Genomic DNA, 20,067 nt, shown 5'->3' on the forward strand with positions numbered 1-20,067 from the left:
GAGCAGTTTGTGAAGACTGGTTAGATAATCTTATTTGGAATCACTTTTCTTCGAGAGATGGACACAGAGTCAGATTCTGCTGGTGAGTCAGCTGTTTAATAAAGGAGGACTTATGCAGAGTTGTTATCAATATACAACTTTCCAGAGTTACACCTATAGAATTTGCTGTCATATTTGATGCAGTCCCATCAGGTAGAGGTGGATGATACCGGGAATTTTGGTATTGATCCGATATCAAGTAAATACAGGCCCAGTATCGCTGATATCGATACCAATACCGATACTTTTTCATATTTAAGCTTCATAGATCCAAGGATCCAAAAGACCTAGGGTAGAATTTCGCCAAACATTGTACGTGACAACAAAATACTTTATTATCACAATCAATATTTTTGTTTAAAAAATATCACTCAACACAACTTAAAATCTCCCAAGGTAGAGGGCTGACAAACCACAATACAACGGTGCGCTGCTCCATGTTGTGTGATAGCGCAGCGCTGCGCTTACATACAGAGAGTAGAGTTTGATGAATCTACGTGCGCAGCAGTCAGTGCGTGCGGGAGAGAAAAAAAGCTTGAGTATCGATCTTTTTACATGAAGATCGTTCAATATCAATACCAGTGTTGGTATCGATATTCTCGATATTAGGATCGATCCGCCCACATCTACAGTGAAGAACATCACCGGTGTACGCACCCAGACTTGACTTGCACAGTTTCATATCACGAGGATATCAATAAAAGCGTTGGTATCAATATTATCGATATTAGGATCGATCCGTCCACCTCTACCATCAGGCACAAGTGGTCCTTCTCCAACCCCCATCTCCCTTCCCAACCCAGCTGACTCACCAGTTTGGAAAATTTCCAACATTCTTCGAGAAATAAATAGAAATATACGTGCCTTGTTTCAAAAGATATTGTCTGTAATCTATCCTCTATATTTTAATGGAATTGATTTGTCAGTGATATCAACTCATAAATACCCGATTGTAAATAAAGGATCCTTTATTCTAAAAGACACCTCGGGGTGTCTTTTAGAATCATTCATAGATATTACCCAGCCAATCACTACAGGCTGAAATGTAAAAGGATTATAAACACAAACTCTTCTTTTGCGAGGGTAACCCTGAAACAGCGTGGCACCTTTTTTTGACACTGTTCACACACTGGGAAATTTTGGCAAGATTTCAGTAAATTTATCGTTGACCATGTCTATAGAGATTTTACTTTATTATGGCAGAATGTAATATTTAGTTTTTGTTTTTTTAGAAAATGTAATAAGTATTTTGTGATTAACCTTTTATTACTACAGACAAAATAAAAATCATAAGTGTAAACCTCATTTTGTACCTTTCCTAAAAGAGACTGAACAATATGTCAACGTAATTTCTAAATCAAGCAACCAAAAGGCGATAAAATCTGTCACTTTATGTACCTCCTTGAATATTTTTGTTTGTAATTTTCAATAAAGCTTCTGGAAACAAAAACATCTAAATGAGAATGCGCACGCGCTGCCGCTTTACCCCACCTAAACACTCACGCTCACGAGCGCCACTAGCGTAGTTTATGACAAGCTAAAAGTGGACGCTCTCGTTACGGCCAAACAACTTTCCACAGTTTCTGGGTATTCTGTGTTAGTACGCGCCCGCGGCCGATGTGCTTGATGAATTCCTGAGCAAAAAGTAGTTCCCAGATAATAGTGATATCTAAATCAATTCTAAAATTTACCAGTAATAAAATTATAAAGAGAACTGAAGTTTTAAGACTGGCCATAATAAATATTTAAGAAACTTAAAAGTTTATGAGCATTGTAAACATTGACACGATGGAGTTTGATGCGGAAGAGTTCAGAAAGATACGATTGGAATGTTTTGATTACCATTTACAGTTGGCGATTAAAGACTTGGGTGTTAACTTCGTGTTAAAGTCAGAACAAGAAGCTGCACTGAAAGAGATCTATCTGGGAAGAGACACATTCTGTGTGTTGTCGCTATTGTTGTCGCAGTTTTGTGAAAGTAGTCCGGCGAGCTCAATCTGCGGGTGCGAGCTATCCCACAATGCCAAAATAGCAGAGATGTCGGTCCAATGAGAGCGACACTCTGAGCAGGGTGGATGCCCCCAGTCAACTATTTCTGAGGAAGTATGCTTATTCACATAACATCCTGCACACATCACGCCACGGACACTGGGGGGGGGGCACTAATATTATTATTGATAAAATAAAGATTTATTAAAATAAATGTAATTATTATTTAATTATCTCATTAAACATTCCTTGGAGTATGTCCCACTAAGGTGATGGTCTAGTGGTTAAGCATTGGGCTTGAGACCAGAGGATCCTCCATTCAAACCCCAGCCAGACCGGAAAATCACGGCAAAGTCCTTAATCCCAAAGTTGGTCCTGGTGTGTAGTGAGTGCCTAGCATGGCAGCACCCTGACATCGGTGTGTGTTTGTGTGAATGTGAGACATAATTGTAAAGCGCTTTGAGCGTCTGATGCAGATGGAAAAGCCCTATATAAGTGCAGTCCACTTAATTTATCTAAGTAGAGGTAATTGTGCCAGCAGGGGAGATGTGCATGTGTGCTGCGATTGATAAGGCCTCAATTCGTCTTGAACACCCCCCCATAAAGCAGATGACTCCCATAAACATCACAAGTATGTGATGAATGGGGAGCGCCAAAGAAATCGAGTGTGTACATAATCCCGTAACCCCCTCGTCCCCTCCAAGAAGTCTCCCTCAAACTGGAAGGGAAGCTAGGCTATAGTTTTAATTCACCCTGGCTTTTTACACACTCCTTCCAGGGTTGTCATTTGAACGTTGCTCACTGAGAGTCACAATGACTTTCTATGATTGGGGCATTAAGTCTACCGCGGTCGTGGGATGCCTGAAAGGGAGCCTCTTCTTGAAGCCTTCGTTACAGTGGATCTCTCTACCAAGTGACCTTTGACAGATGTAATTCAGACAAAACCTCAGCAGGTCACATGATGCTAGAGACCATCAGCAGTGATTGTGGAACCATCGCAGAGGCCCCCCGAGATGATCAGTGTGCTTTTTACCCACTGTTTAGAGTGGAAAGACGTTATTGAAGTTCGAAAAAATCTTCACTTTTTCTAAGTGAAATGTGACTCCTCCTACTTCTCAGCCATCGCTTAGCAATCGATATTTAGTACCATAATTTTCAACCATCTGCTAGCTGACATCATGACTCTAGCTCTCACCTCAGCCTGGATACCTCCTACATCACCCGACCGTCGGCGAGGACCATGCCGAGATAAAATATTGTTTTATGGGGTTACAAGAAGACAGCTCGGTCGACCTGTTTGCCACGCCAGAACAATCGTGGTCGGGTCACCATAAATTTACCCCGCCTGATACAATGCTGATGTGGGGTACTGAAGATCCAACCCCGTTTTAGATCATTGTGTGTCCGCCATACCAGCAGATGACGATCACCTCTCTGCTGGTAAATGCCAACCTGCTGTACCGCAAGAGCCGTGGGGAGAGTCAATGGACCCAGGATCGGTCTGAGACCTGCCAGCGTACTTGATACAAGATGCAACAGCTGGCAAGACGTACATCACTCTGGTCATCGGGGATCAAGTGGCCGATCTGCTGTCGGAAGAATTCCTCAAAACGATTAAAGTTGCTGTGGCTCACCTGCTTTCAACGGCCATTAACAAACACCGCAGTAAGCTCTGTTACGGGTGTCAGGTGGATCACCCAAGCCAGACACGAGTGTTTGGGGGAGACTTCTGAAGACTTTTATACAACCCATTATGAGCGGTTGGTGAAAAGTCTGTGTTTCATTCCAGCAGTGCTAAGATTACTCACAAGGCATTTCATTTCCTCTCAGTCCTAGGAGTGGCCGAAAGCATGCTGTGAATACTTTCCAGATGTATCGTACCTCTGGAGGATGTTCAACAAAAGGAGAACCAAGTTTCTTCTTTTATTTGTACCTTTTTTAGATTTTACTTCCCAAATCAAAGGTGAACAGAGGTTAAAATGGACCAGACCTGTCAAAAATCAGGTTTTTCTATTTCTATCACATTTTTAATCATGACCCAGTGTCACCTGTCTGTTGGATATGTTGTTATGAAATACTGTACAACTCATCTTGCAGAATGAGTTATACTGGAGTTAATGTCAAAGTAAAGGGTGTACAGTCAAGGAAGCTTCATTTAGAAAGGGTGGATGCTTTTGTTTACAGAGAATCCAGTTCATAATGCATGTGCCGCACAAAAAATAAAACTCTGAATGGATAAACTGCCCATCTTACGGTCTGCTGTGAGGTCACATCCCAAAATCAGATCAATGATGGCAGTGATACCTCACATTGAGGTTGTTGGATCACTTCCTGGTCCTTTCTGTGTGGAATTTGCATGTTCAGTTTTCAATTCATTTTCATTTACTGTATATAACGCCAAATCACAACAAAGTTGCTTCAATAAGGCATTTCACACAAGTAACGTCCAACCTTACCTACCTCTAGAGCAAGCACACGCGACAGTGGGTAAAGAAAAACTCCCTCTGATGATTTGAGGAAGAAACCTTAAGCAGACCAAACTCAAAAGGGTGACCCTCTGCTTGACCCATGTTACCGATGCAATTACAAAATTAATATATAGGAAAATTTGGGCGTGCACACCAGTGCACAGGACAGGAGGCCTGCAGAAGACACCATCCCCCATCTCTGGATGGAGCTGCACCTCAGAGAGAAAAACTGAATCAGGCATCAGAAAAACAACACAGTATAATTTGTCAGCATTAATCAACAAGAAAAACAGAAGAAATATTAAGGTGATCGCCGGTCTTCCCATGCTTGTGTAGGTTTCCTACAAGTACTCCAGCTTCCTCCCACTTCCAAAGACATGCAAGTTTGGTGACTTGGATTCTGTCCCTGTAATAGTCTGGTGGCCTACCCGGGGTGTATCCTGCCTCATGCCCAGTGGGCGCTGGGATAGACTCCAGCCCCCCTGTGACCCTTAATTTGAATAAACAGGTATAGAAAATGAATAGTCAACATCCATTGTCATTGTCAACCATCCCTGGTTCTCAAGACCAGGCACCTAAGTGGCTCTACTCTACTCTTTTCTACTCTCCTATTTTACTCTTCCTTTTTAGATATACCTTTGTATACTGGCATAGTTACCTCTGCCAAGAAGGTTATGTTTTCGGTCGCATTTGTTTGTCTGTCTGTCTGTCAGCAGGATAACTCAAAACGTTTTGAACGGATTTTGATGAAATTTTGTGTGGTGGTTGAAAATGACAAGAGGAACAAGTGATTAAATTTGAGTGGTGATGATCCAGGAATTTTTTTAAAGGATTCTTCACCATTGCGGGATAGCGGGAATTTTGACATTCTAGTTTCTAACTCCACAAAAACAAGGCAGAAAAGCTTGAAAAAAATTAGGGGGTAACATAGGCAAATGTTCTATCAAACAACAAAGTTTGGTGATGACTGGATCCGGATTCCGGATCTGGTGATCCAGAATATGCAAAAATATAGGGAAAATAGAGTATGTGTCAGTGTGAGGTAACAAATGTAGAGATGCACAACTAACACCAAATTGTAGCTGAATCTGTACTGATTCAGTAAGGTGTCATCAGATTTGATGTAGCTTCAAATGTTATGAAGCAAGATCCAGATGAAAACCGCCATTACCGAAAAATCGTTTATACAATAACTTTTGAACTAATAAAGACATAAAGTGATTCCAAGTTCTAGTGGTATGTTTTCATGGTCAAGGATGTTAAATATACAGGAAAGAAAAGTGTATCATAGTTTTGGTTGTAACATTGAATTGTTGAATAGATCACTGTGCCAAGGAGGGAATCTTGTTAGGGTCAGTGACCCTATGGCCTTGGCAGAGGTTTGCAGTTTGCACTCTGAGTGCTTCTAGTTCCACCTTAGAATTGGAATATATAAGATACACCTTACTGAATTTTCATGCAGTCTTGTTTGAGCCAAATCTGTCCAGTGTTTCTTGTAGTCCAAGTCACCCAGGAATTTTAAGTACACAATTTAAAATATCCCAAATTAAATCGAAAATAACCAATTTTTCTACAACTGTAATAATAACTGATGCAAATAATACACTAAATGATACAAAACACAGGGTCATGCAGGGTCTTTATTCAAGACTTACGTCAGTTAGTGTTACAAAGTCAGGAACTGGAAATTAAATTCAATTACAGAACTCGATCCCCCCCACTCCCCAAAAAACAGCAACAAAAACACTTTCATTATATTTGGTTATTTAACTGATTTGTAACCAATTAGCTCTAAACTTTTAATCTGAAGGTGACAGTGCTGGTGTTCGACCAATGAATCACTTGTCAAAGCCCCATCTTTATCTTTCTAGGTATTTCCTTAAAGAATATAAAAATAATATTTGTTAAATTGTACTCTGGCAAAATTATTTCCTTTGGGATAAAGTTGATCTTATATAAATTCCAATTGTACACACCTGAAATCTGTTTCAATATTCTAGATCTGCAGCTGATATTTACAGCTGTATAATGTAAATGTCAAATTGATTTATTATATATCAAAACATCCCACAGACCACCAAGTCTGACAGCAGGTAGACATGATACATAAATATCTCAGTACTGTACCTGTGTTTTATGTATTAATTGAAACTATAGGACCAGGGGTCACATTCATAAAACAGTACGTAGGACTCATACTACAAGTGCAAGTACACACAAAAGCCAAAAATGGTGATCCACCATCTAATGTGGGGTTGCGTGCAGAAGTGCCAAATCAACATGGAGATCCACCTCTGGTGACCCCGAGTGAAACAAGGGAGAAGGGATAGGCTGTAGGATTGTGTCCCACTTGGGGCCTTTTTGTGTGGAGTTTACATGTTCTCCCTGTTTACTGTATGTGGGTTCCATTCAGGTGCTTCGGCTTCCTCCCACATCCAAAGACATGCAAGTCAGGTACTTTTTTTTATTGGAAACTTTAAATTGACCATAGGTGTGCATGCAGGTGTGAATGTGTTTTTCTGTCTATATGTGGCCCTGTGACAGACTGGTGTCCTGTCTAGGGTGTACCCATGCCTCACACCCTATGACTGCTGGGTCCAGCTAGAATTGTGCGCATGTGGATCAACCACATTTCCAACCATCAACATGCCACATTCAACCATGAATAGTTGAAAAAGTAAAACACCTCAAATATCTAAACCTATTTTTCAGGTCTCATTTTTTGCATAGGCAGCAGTATAAATGAGACTCATGGAGTACTTCACCAAACTGAGCATAAAATGAGGCAGCAATACAAAATTAGAATGAATTAAAACATCCCCCAAAATTATTTTGTACTTTAAGAAGACAGTGTGGGTGGAGAGTCGGATTTTGTTCCAGTCGAGCTCAGAAAAGTCACTGTGTATTCTTCTTTTCCTTTTGCCTTCCTCCAAACAGGGCCCCAGCCAGAGCCACAATCCCCAGACCCACCACTGTCGCCACACCTGCAACCATCGCTGCTTCTCCAGCCTCACGCACCTACGCAGAACAAAACACACATACACTGTTTATTCAGGAAATGTAACGAGGACCTACAATCTCCAGTTACATCCACAACTGAGGAAAAATCAGCAGAATTTGACCAAGTTGCATATTTGTTAGGTCAGAATACATTTATTCTCACTGTACAAGAAATCCATCAGTACTTAGTTAATGTAAACGGTAGTGCTTTTCTGTAGCTGATGTTGATTTTCACAAAGTGTTTGCTTCCTTTTATCAGGCTGCTCTCTGGGACATCCTGAGGATCCATGAAGAAGATGTGAGTGCTGTACAGAGTGAAGGCAGAATGAAAATTGGCCATGTGGTGCATTTTTCTGTGCAAGATCCATCACTCAGGTGCCTCAGTGTTGAGGACTCCAGTGGCTCTGGAAAAAGCCAAGGGGACGCCTACATTTCACATGGCTGTGGCAGATAGATGGTTACTTTCAAGAGGTGGGAATGGACCGATTTCTGTGATCACCTATTGTGTGTGTGGTGATTTATGCAATGATTGGGTCACAAGTAAACTGTCCATAAGGGCAAGGGGCACAACTTTAAGTTGATTTTTGCCTGTCAGCCAATCTTATTTTCACCAAAAGTTAAGTACTCAAATGAATAAACAGTCAAGACCTTACTGCACAAAATTACAGTCCAAAACCTAAAATAAAGTACTGCACACCCATGTAAGTTTTAATTAATTCAGACCATGAAGAAATTTATCCTGATTTTTAAAAATTTAGTGTGTATGTTAATTTCTACAAAGAAGCCCTTTTGAGGTAATTTAAATAAACAAATAAATAATCCAAATGCGAGTACTTTACTCCCTAGTCCTCACTGACTTATGACTTTCAAGCTGGGATGTTTTGAATAATTTTGTTAACAATTGAAGTAAGCAATACACAGATTGTCTGCACCATACGTATGTATTTTTATTTTAAATGGATAATATTTGCACCCACATGAATTTTATTCTTCTTCACTACTATAGAGATTGAGCAGATTGTTGGCCCAGCTGGACAAACATGAATCCACCTACCTGGCGAGACTCTGCTTTGCCATAGCGCAGCTCATTGACAAAATGCTCACAGTTCCCCCTGAAGACGCAGAATGGCAGCTCATCGCCGACCAGCGCACAGGCCTCCATCACAATCACACGAGCAGGACGAGGGTTGTAACTGTCGTCCAAACTGTTGTTAATTTTCCACTGGTTGGTCCCAGCAACATCCCACAGCAACTCTTTCTTCACCACGGCCTTCTCTGCAAACACAGACATCATGCTGCCTGCATCTGGAACATCAGCTGCCAGACAAAAGTGTGAAAGATGCAGTTATACAGGGGTTACACAAAACAGTCACTTGTTTAATGCACAGTGGTGCCCAAACATTAGATAGATAAATATTTTATTACTCCAGAAGCAAACTGTGCGGCCCTTGAGGTACTATACATGTCTGAGTGTTGGAATGACATTTTATATGCTACCAGTCAAAGGTTTACCAACTACAGCTTGATGATGAAGTGGTATAGAGGAAGATTTTCTTAAAAAAAACAAAAAAAAAAAGACTTCAATTCAGCTAGTTTGCCAGAAGCCACATGGAGGATGTAAACCTTGATTTGATCTGTTGTCTGAAAATCCTTCTCTGCTCCACGCTACGATGAAGCTGTGAGTATTGATGCAAAATGCAAAACTTGCACGGTTTCTCCAATCACAGCCACAGAAGCCTATAACTTCTTCAAAGTTGTCTGGGTGTCTTGGTGGCTTTCCTCACTAGTCTCGGTCACTCAGTTTTTTGAGAACAGCCTCCTGCAGACAGATTTACCATACGGTACCATACTGTTTGTATTTTTAACAAATGATATAAATTAAGTCCAAGACATCTTCAATGACTTGGAAATGTTCATGTCCCCAACATTCTGATATGTTATATCTCAAGGGTTCACTAACTTTCAGGCACCACTGTATTTGATGGTATTTGCCAGGGCCTGCATTTCATCATGAAACTGAGCTTTCAAGTCTTAAAAATGACTGGACAGAGTTTCTCCCCATCAGGCAGGCAGGAGCAGTTCAGGCAACTGTGACTCACATGGTGGTGCCAAGTGGACAACCATGCCATCATCGATGTACACTGCCCAGTGCTGATAAGAGCCACGGAAGATTTCTATCAGGTCTCCGGGCTCTGGTTTGTCATCATACTGGGATTGAGAAAAAAGAAAATAGTGACTCTGCAACATTGTTTCAACGTTTACATGGTTGACTCTTTAATGGTCAATAAAGATAAAACATTTAGGGATAAGACAGGAAACGAAGACCAATACCTCCACCAAGGTTAAACAATCTTGTTTATATTCTCTTTTGTTATCATTATTACATGCTGACCATTTCCCTCTTTGATTGCTGCCCTGTGGATCACTCATCTTTGATCCTGATCCCCAAATCTTGATCCTGATTGCTGGTCTGTGACTTTGATCCTGGTCACTCATGGTTGAATGTTTATCTATGATCCTGATTGCTATTTTTTTTTTATCCTCAGCTATGATCCTGACAGCAGACCTTTGATCTGGATCACTCATCTTCAATTAAATAAGAGATTTCAAAAATAAAAAGAAAATTAATAAATTAATTTCAATATATAAAACAGCACCTCAGTCAAGTATGTGTGCTGTCACATTGGGTATTATGATGATAGCAATTTCAGATAAAGGATATTTTAAATATATATATATATATATTTTTCTATAGGTACGGTCGGGCCTACATCACTTCCGCATAGTTACGGCTGCCATTTTGGGTCGCCGCTGAAAACAAACTGTACGCACACTCGCAACCATTGTTGATATAGTCGTCTTTACTGCTGTTTATTCGCAAAGGCCTGCCGATTTGGTCATGCCAAATGGCGTAGGTATGGTTGGACATCCGGGTCCCTGATGTGCGCTCACACATTAACACGCATATAACCAGCAAGCCGCTGAAAACAACCGCTGTCACATTCATTTCCTACTTGACGTTCATCACGCTTGCATCGTTCTGCCACATTTTTTTCTACTTAAGTAGAACCAGTACCAGTTTTCACAGAGAATGCCACGATCATGTGCTGCAGTAATAGTGCTTCAAAGGCTGTGGAACGCCACAGCCAAAGCAGAAATGTGAAGCGTCTCAACCAGCCACGCCCCAGGCCAATGAGGCCGAAGTCGAAGCTTTGTTTCGGCTCACCTCCTGCAGCTGCCTCTCTTGGTGAACTTGCTACAGCAGTAACCTCACCCAGAGAGTTCCTACCTCCAGCTGACTTGACTGATCATGAGGACTCGCCTTGTCCAACGTCACATGATTACGTTAACACAGAACAGGTGTCCTAAAAGGAAGAGCTGGACCGCCTGAGAGTGGAGAACTCACAGCCGAAGACAGAACGTGTTCCTGCGAGCCGAGCGTAATGAGGAATGAAGCAGAATGTGGCGCTTTGGGAGCTTGACAAAAAACGCACTTTTTGATCTTTTAACTTATCGTGGTTGGTACAGCCAACTGCAACACACGATTTTATTCTGTGTAAAAACTGGTGTATATTAAGTAGAAAAAGCCGCGGCAGAACGCTGCGAGCACGATGGACGTCAAGTAGGAAATGAGCGTGACAGCGGTTTGTTTTCAGCGGCTCTCTGGTTACTATGTACATAGTACTCAGGACCCAGATGTCCCATAGGACCCAGATATCTGACCATACCTACAGAAAGTCTGAAGCGCCTCCCAGACTTCAGAAGCTCAAAGTGGCCAAAAATGGGGGTGCAGCCTATCTGCAGTGATTCTTTTATCTTTCCCCCTTGTCCCATCAGTGTAGAGGTGGGTCAGATGTTTTAAGAGTTTTCCCACTATTTTGCTCACCACTGACACAATTCTGTTTACAACCCCAATTCCAAAAAGTTGGGACATTGTGTGAAATGTAAATTAAATAGAATACAATGATTTGCAAATCCTCTTAAACCTATATTCAATTGAATACACCACAAAGACAAGATATTTCATGTTCAAACTGATAACTTTATTGTTTTTTGTGCAAATATTTGCTCATTTTGAAATGGATGCCTGCAACACATTTAAAAAAAAGCTGGGACAGTGGTATGTTTACCACTGTGTTATATCACCTTTCCTTCTAACAACACTCAATAAGCATTTGGGAACTGAGGACACTAATTGTAAGTGTCATGATTGGGTATAAAAGGAGCATCCCCAAAAGGCTCAGCCATTCACAAGCAAAGATGGGGCGAGGAATACCACCTTGTGAACAACTACCTGAAAAACTAGTCCAACAGTTTAAGAACAATGTTTCTCAATGTTCAATTGCAAGGAATTTAGGGATTCCATCATCTACAGTCCATAATATAATCAGAAGATTCAGAGAATCTGGAGAACTTTCTACACATAAGAGGCAAGCCAAAAACCTCCACTGAATGCCCGTGATCTTCAATCCCTCAGACGACACTGCATTAAAAAAAAAGACATCACTGTGTAAAGGACCTTACCACGTGGGCTCAGGAACACTTCAGAAAACCATTGTCAGTTAACACAGTTTGTCGCTACATCTACAAGTGCAAGTTAAAACTCTACCATGCAAAGCAAAAGCCATACATCAATAACATCCAGAAATGCCACCGCCTTCTGTGGGCCCAAACTCATTTGAAATGGACAGATGCAAAGTGGAATAGTGTGCTCTGGTCTGATGAGTTCACATTTTAAATTGTTTTTGGAAATCATGGACGTTGTGTCCTCCAGACAAAAGAAGAAAAAGACCATCCAGATTGTTACCATTGCAAACTTCAAAAGCCAGCATCTGTGATGGCATGGGCAACTTACACATCTGTGATGGCACCATCAATGCTGAAAGGTACATCCAAGTTTTGGAGCAACACATGCTGCCATCCAAGCAACATCTTTTTCAGGGACGTCCCTGCTTATTTCAGCAAGACAATGCCAAGCCACATTCTGCACGTGTTACAACAGCGTGGCTTCATAGTAAAAGAGTGCGGGTACTAGACTGGCCTGCCTGCAGTCCAGACCTGTTGCCCTTTGAAAATGTGTGGCACATTATGAAGCGCAAAATATGACAACGGAGACCCCAGACTGTTAAACAACTGAAGTCTGGAGCGCCTTGGGGCAACTGTTTGTTGTGATTTGGCGCTATATAAGAAAAAAGTTGATGATTGATTGATTGAAGTCGTACATCAAGCAAGAATGGGAAAGAATTCCACCTAGAAAGCTTCAACAACTAGTGTCCTCAGTTCCCAAATGCTTATTGAGTGTTTTTAGAAGGAAAGGTGATGTAACACAGTGGTAAACATACCACTGTCTCAGCTTTTTTGAAACGTGTTGAAGGCATCCATTTCAAAATGAGCAAATATTTATTTACACAAAAACAATAAAGTTTATCAGTTTGAACATTAAATATCTTGTCTTTGTGGTGGATTCAATGGAATATAGGTTGAAGAGGATTGCAAATCATTGTATTCTGTTTTTATTTACTTTTACACAATGTTCCTACTTCATTGGAATTGGGGTTGTAGCTTATTCTTGCATTTGCAACTTAAGTTGTCAAACCACACAGAAATGTGAAAAATACAGTTTCAAGGTGTGTTTGTGTGCACAAGTTCAATACTATATGCATTGACACCCAAACAGCTGTCTTCTGAGGAGACAGAGTCGCTGTGAACATTTCTTAAAAATGTACTCAGTATTTTCTAAGAAACCCAGCCGACAGTGAAAATCTGTACCTTGATATTGAAAAGTTTTCAGTTTCAACAGCTTGGCCATTAAGTGAAACCAGCTCCATTGCCAGCCTCCTTTGTGTTTGACACACTGATTTCTAAGTGGCTGTTATTACACCAAGGGCTTTTAATGTGTGCAAAATAGGAATCCTCATCGGAAGGGTCAGTTTTCCGCAACAGACCAACTAATGCCATATCATCTGCATGTTTTATCCATTTAATTTCTACTTTTTAGAGCAAACTTGTTTGTAAATAATGTAAAAAGCAAAGGAGAAAGAACTCTGCCTTGTGGGCAACCTGTACTTATAGTGTACACCCCTGACAAAGTACCATTAACACATACTCTCTGGGTGCAACAAGACAAAATGTCTCTGATGCAAAGAATCAGGCACTTGTCTACACTGAGATTGGTCAGCCTTTGCAGAAGAATATGTAACTTTACAGAGTTCAAGCTGCGCTGAAGTCGAAAAACACAATAGGTGTGGATCAAAATGTACACACCTCATCCTTGACCCAAGACCTTTTTCACCACCAAATGTCACACATCTGTTGATGTTTACATATTTTTGACTAACAAATGCAGCAAAGTCATATCTTCTTGGTTGAAGTAATAACAATAGAACATATATCAATCAAATTCGTGAATGCTTTTTTCCCTTCCTACTTACTATAGTAGGGGCCATAATGGTTCTTCGTCTGTAACACTTGACCAGCTTTGACCTTTCAGATGATCCTCAGCACCTGCAGCAGAAATCATTTTGCATTCTAAATATAACAGCACATAAGAGCGATTAATGAGCGTCAGCATTTCTGATGTGTTCCAACTTCATCTCTGATCAACCGGCCTGCAGCTACAGCTAGCCACAACCGAAAGTACATTTTTAGCTCAACTTCGTTTCACTCTCAACACCAACAACATCCAACAGGAATTGCAATATAACATACAAAAGAAATCATTAGCTGTCATGACAATATTTTTCACAGATTTACCGTTTACTTTTGATGTTTACAAGCCGAAGTTACAATCTTCAAAATCTTCCGTGGACCTTCTTCTTCTTTGATGTTTAACAACGTCCAGCATCCTTATTGTTATTGTTGCATTGCTGCCACCTTCTGCATCAGTACGTTATAGCAGTACTAAATTCTCTCGATGTCAAAATCAAGGACATAAAAATCTCAAACATGGACAGAGATTAAGGGTTTATCACTGTCAGCTTCAACAGCTCTATGCTGACAAATCAAAACAGGCCAAAGAGAAGTTTTATAAATTGTATCACTGTATATAGTATATATCATATTGATATAGACATGTTACTATAAAACATTTATCGTAATTATGCCCAAGAACCACATACAAGCTTAAAACACATTACTCTTAGTGCCTGTCTTTTCAAACCTTTGTGTTTGTAGAATTATGTTTTTGACTTATCTTGGCATGCAGAGTCTTTAACAATACTAAATCCTTAGGATAAGGATATTTCCATCATACTATGTGACAGGCACATCCATGAGACATTGCAAAAGGAGCATATAAATATGTGCTTAACCAGTGCTCAACTACTGTATACAAGAACTCAGAAGTCACTTTACTTTTGACAAGTGTCCAACCTGATTTTTAGTTGTTGGGGTAAATAAGTAATAATTATATATATTATATATATATATATATATACTCAACAAAAATATAAACGCAACACTTTTGGTTTTGCTCCCATTTTGTATGAGATGAACTCAAAGATCTAAAACTTTTTCCACATACACAATATCACCATTTCCCTCAAATATTGTCCAGTCTAAATCTGTGATAGCGAGCACTTCTCCTTTGCTGAGATAATCCATCCCACCTCACAGGTGTGCCATACCAAGATACTGATTAGACACCATGATTAGTGCACAGGTGTGCCTTAGACTGTCCACAATAAAAGGCCACTCTGAAAGGTGCAGTTTTGTTTTATTGGGGGGGGGATACCAGTCAGTATCTGGTGTGACCACCATTTGCCTCATGCAGTGCAACACATCTCCTTCGCATCATCCGTGAAGAGAACACCTCTCCAATGTGCCAAACTCCAGCGAATGTGAGCATTTGCCCACTCAAGTCGGTTACGACGATGAACTGGAGTCAGGTCGAGACCCCGATGAGGACGACGAGCATGCAGATGAGCTTCCCTGAGACAGTTTCTGACAGTTTGTGCAGAAATTCTTTGGTTATGCAAACCGATTGTTTCAGCAGCTGTCTGAGTGGCTGGTCTCAGACAATCTTGGAGGTGAACATGCTGGATGTGGAGGTCCTGGGCTGGTGTGGTTACACGTGGTCTGCGGTTGTGAGGCTGGTTGGATGTACTGCCAAATTCTCTGAAAAGCCTTTGGAGACGGCTTATGGTAGAGAAATGAACATTCAATACACGAGCAACAGCTCTGGTTGACATTCCTGCTGTCAGCATGCCAACTGCACGCTCCATCAAATCTTGCGACATCTGTGGCATTGTGCTGTGTGATAAAACTGCACCTTTCAGAGTGGCCTTTTATTGTGGGCAGTCTAAGGCACACCTGTGCACTAATCATGGTGTCTAATCAGCATCTTGATATGGCACACCTGTGAGGTGGGATGGATTATCTCAGCAAAGGAGAAGTGCTCACTATCACAGATTTAGACTGGTTTGTGTATATATATATATATATATATATATATACAAACACAAATCCAGCAGTAATAACAGAAAGGACAGAAAAGAAAAATAAGATAAGGTGAGGAGAGAAGAGAGCAAAGCTGACTAAATTAGACAGTTTTGGATTTTTCATCATGGCCAGTAGGTAGTGCGAGCAGACCATCGCCGAGTCTGAGCCCGGCCACTCCTCTTGTTTCTGACATTGTCGGTGACAGTGACGTCAGCTGAGAGATTATTTTTCAAGTTAAAAATGATGAAGACATACCCAAGGAGCTGTATGGAGCAGGAGCGGCTGAGTGGCTTAGCTATCCTCTCTACTGAAAACTCAAGAGCCAGGGAGTTGGACATTGGGGATGTAACAGAGGATTTTGATAAGCACAAGGCTCGCAAGATGCCCTTCTACTGAGCCAAATATTTTTCAGGGAACTTGGGGTATCTTATAATAATCTGACTGTGGCGGGTTGCCATGTTCCTTCCCTGTCTGATCACGCTGTACGAGTATGCCAGTTTCACGAGAGCTCTGTTTTTTACATGTTACATGGTTGCTGTTTGGTCAGAAGATCTTTAAATAAAGTGTAAAAACAAAACAAAGACATCTCTCTTCCATCGTGTCCTACCATAGGCTTCATTTTATTACATCCACCAAGAACTTACTAAAATCACCTGCGTTTATTTATGTGTCTGTCTGGCTGTCAGTTAGCATGATTTTTTTTTTTTAATCGCTTCTTTTATTACTGTTACTACCAGTCTACTACTTCTGTTGTGTTTTTCAGTTTAACTGCTGTGAATTGTAGCTCATTATTCTATTCCTGTGTGAATCTTAGGAGTGGTTCTCATTTTCGTTAGCAGTTAGCTCACGCTAGCTTGGCTACATTCTTGGATTTTCTGGTGCACAAAGTACACCACTTTACAATTTACATCAATCCTGCACGATGCTGGCAGAGAGGGTGGCTCTTTTAGAGAGCCGTGTCCGTAAGCTAGAACAGCTTCCTAATTCAGTGGATTTAGATGTTACGGGCACTGGAGACGAGGTTAGTGTTGGGCTGGCTAGCGTGTGCATTAGCATTAGCCTCAAATCGCCAGCTGTGGATGTCAGCTTTCAGACCATGGTTAGGCGGAAGAAGTCACGTAGGGCTTGGTGTCTGGTTGTGGTACCCTGAACACACTCGTCACTTCGCACTGTGAACCAGTTTACTCCCTTAGATATGCCTGTTGTTAGTCCTTTGAGCATATGGGTGACTTCCAGTCCTATCACCAGGCTGAAACACTGAGCTTTAGTGATAGGGGATTCTATCACTCGCAAAGTCAGGTTACAGATGCTGGCTGACGTTAAATGTATTCCTGAGGCCAGAGCTCCCGACATTGCCTCTCATCTCTGGGTGTTGACGCTGCAGAAGGGTAGACAGACAAAGGAACATGACACTAGATAGAGCCACATTGTTATTCACGTCGGCACCAATGATGTCAGAATGAAGCACTCTGAGGTCACATAAATGGACATAGAGAGGACTTGTGACCTTGCCAGAAAGAAGTGTCGGCATCAATTAACAGTCTCTGGTGCCCTTCCCTCCTCTTTACAACAGGCCATGGAGCAGGTGATTAGAGATCCTGCAAGGCTTATGATAAATCACTATGGCGATTGTGCAGTTTATGTGGTAGGGAGGGAAATTCATCAAGTTGAGACTGTGGCCTGTTTCCGCAGACGTGCCCATAAAAATCATAGAGTGATATGCTTTCCAAACTTAATATCCATTACTACATTTGGATGACATTGAAATTGAGGATGGCCCACTGGCTATTCCGGCAATATCAAATATTTTGTGTTTGCTACCTACAACCTGTGTGCAATGTCTCAAACCTAAACCAACTTCCAGGCATCCTATATATGCTACTCTGGGACCACCCCTAAATCCAAACAGTCCAACTATCAACCACATTGAGGTCCTTCGTCTGGGTCTTATTAACATAAGATCACTGTCCTCAAAATCACTATTGATTAATGATCTAATTATGGATCACCACTTAGATATGATTGGGTTATGTGAAACCTGGCTTAAACCTATAGCTGTCCTCCCCTTAAATGAGGCCTGTGTTATGGTTAGGTGTTCTGGCAGAGCTGAACCAAACAGGTAATGGACCCAAATGCTGGGAGTAATGACGAGAACAGGAATGAACAAAAGGATATTTATTTACAATAAATGTGCAACAGAAGTAAATAACTGGATGAGGGAGCCTGGAGAGTGAAGACAGGGCCTGCTCTGGGCGGTGGAAGAATGAGCAGACGTTGTGGCATGGAAGCCAGCACAGGAAGGCATCTGGAAACACCGAACGTCAGAAACTCTGTTACAGAAAACAGAGCGGCCAGGTTACCTTGAAAAGAAGCTGCTGGAAGCTCAGAATTCACTCTGGGGAAGTCTCTGTGAAATCTCTTGGTAGGTTCTGGTATCAGGCTGGTATCATATCTCAAGCTGATCTCAGATTCTAACACTGATGAGCTGAAAGCCGGGGTTTAAGTACACCACTGTTCATCATAGACAGATGAGTCACAGGTGCAAGGAGCAGATGAATCTCAGGTGCGAGAATGGTACCTCAGCTCTACTTGCGTGCCACCTGGAGGCGAAACAGACAAACAACACACAAAAAGGAGAGACACGGCAAGGGACCAAGGCAGCCACAACAGCCTTCCCGCGGACATACACATTTAGTTACGTCCCTCGTGATGCGAAGCAAGGTGGGGGTGTTGCTCTTATTTATAAATCTAGGTTTAGTTCATTAGTTGTTGGGGATCATAAATATAATTTGTTTGAACACTGAATTCTCTGCATTGCCCACAATGCTACGTATTGGCAAGATCACAAGAATAAAAATCAGCCATATTACTTTGTCACTGTATATAGGCCCCCTGGCCCATACTTTGAATTCTTAGATGATTTTGGTGAAATAATCTCTAACTCGTCAACTTACTGCAGATAACATTCTGATTACACTATGTGACAAATTTTTTGTTTTTGTTTTGTTCCTGGGTACACAGTGTGTTTTCCTAACCTTTTATGCCTTAAGTAAATAGAAAATAGCTGTTATTCCACAGAAACTTTGCTTCTGTGCTCAGGACAATGATATTTTGAAATTTGTCTGTTTTCGAGAATATTCTCGATTTACCTTCACTACTACTGAGTAGTCTTCTAGAATATTCTTTAACTGCTAGAACTGTCCAGAATTTTCTAGAAGTTTCTAGAATTATCTAGAAATTTCAAGAAATGTTTAGAACTTTCTAGAACGTAAAAAAAAAAAAAAATAAAATCAAAGTTTGTGCTGAATGAAGTCATTTTTCCATACACTTTAGACATAAGCAGTTGAAATATAACACTTAGAAGCCAGGAACAAAAATTGTGTTACATAGTGTTATTGGTGACTTCAACATTCATATATAAATTTGCACCACAGATAGATATTCGGGCATGGAATGCTCTTGTTATCATCTCTTCTTGCCTTAAGGTTTACCATGTAGGGGTGGACTCTTGACTTTGCAAGAAAAATTATTTTGTCATCATTTCAACACCGCCATAAATTAGACAGTTTCCCCTGCTGTCTGATGTCATAATGAGGTATGTTGGCTACAGACTGTTGTTCACATATGTTTCAGAGTTGGGGTGTTAAATCTAGATTGTTGACCTCTTAAATGTCTAATACAATAATCCAAATCCTGTATTTGATTGTAAAATCCAACACAGTGTTGGTAAAAATCTAAAGACCTTGTAGTGTGGGTGTGGGTGCATGCTTGTGCGTGATTGTGTGTGATTGCGCATGATTGCGCATGTACGTCTAATAACTGGTAATATGGGTGTAGGGCCCGTCAGTGCAGTTGTATGCAAACGTTTGGGCACCCCTGATGATTTCTATGATTTTCCTTTATAAATCAGTGGTTGTTTGGATCAGCAGTTCCAGTTAAATATATCATACAGCAGACAAACACAGTGATATTTGAGAAGTGAAATGACGTTCATAGGATTTACAGAAAGTGTGCAATAACTCTAAACAAAATTAGGCAGGTGCATAAATTTGGGCACCCCAACAGAAACAATACATCAATATTTAGTAGACCCTCCTTTTGCAGAAATAACAGCCTCTAAATGCTTCCTATA

At 40.9% G+C, this 20,067-nt stretch overlaps 1 protein-coding gene across 1 annotated transcript; it reads right to left on the minus strand.

Moving 5' to 3' along the window:
- Positions 1 to 6,118: 6,118 nt before the first annotated feature.
- LOC117520560 (phospholipase A and acyltransferase 3-like) lies at positions 6,119 to 14,342 on the minus strand. Its single transcript, XM_034181876.1, has 5 exons — positions 14,250 to 14,342; positions 13,928 to 14,000; positions 9,596 to 9,704; positions 8,551 to 8,813; positions 6,119 to 7,514 (listed from the first exon to the last, which is right to left on the minus strand). Exons 2-5 carry the CDS (start codon positions 13,940 to 13,942, stop codon positions 7,392 to 7,394), a joined length of 510 nt encoding a protein of 169 aa, XP_034037767.1. The 5' UTR covers positions 13,943 to 14,000; positions 14,250 to 14,342; the 3' UTR covers positions 6,119 to 7,391.
- Positions 14,343 to 20,067: the final 5,725 nt, after the last annotated feature.

Source organism: Thalassophryne amazonica, chromosome 11 (genome assembly GCF_902500255.1).
Source record: "Thalassophryne amazonica chromosome 11, fThaAma1.1, whole genome shotgun sequence".
In the NCBI taxonomy this organism is placed as follows: domain Eukaryota; kingdom Metazoa; phylum Chordata; class Actinopteri; order Batrachoidiformes; family Batrachoididae; genus Thalassophryne; species Thalassophryne amazonica.

What these genes read in the sequence shown, in the direction of transcription:
- LOC117520560 (XM_034181876.1), bottom strand. An exon ending in TGTCCACTTGGCACCACCAT is followed by an intron (nt 8,814 to 9,595) that starts GTGAGTCACAGT and finishes TTTGTCTGGCAG; the next exon opens with CTGATGTTCCAGATGCAGGC. An exon ending in GCAAAGCAGAGTCTCGCCAG is followed by an intron (nt 7,515 to 8,550) that starts GTAGGTGGATTC and finishes TGTTCTGCGTAG; the next exon opens with GTGCGTGAGGCTGGAGAAGC.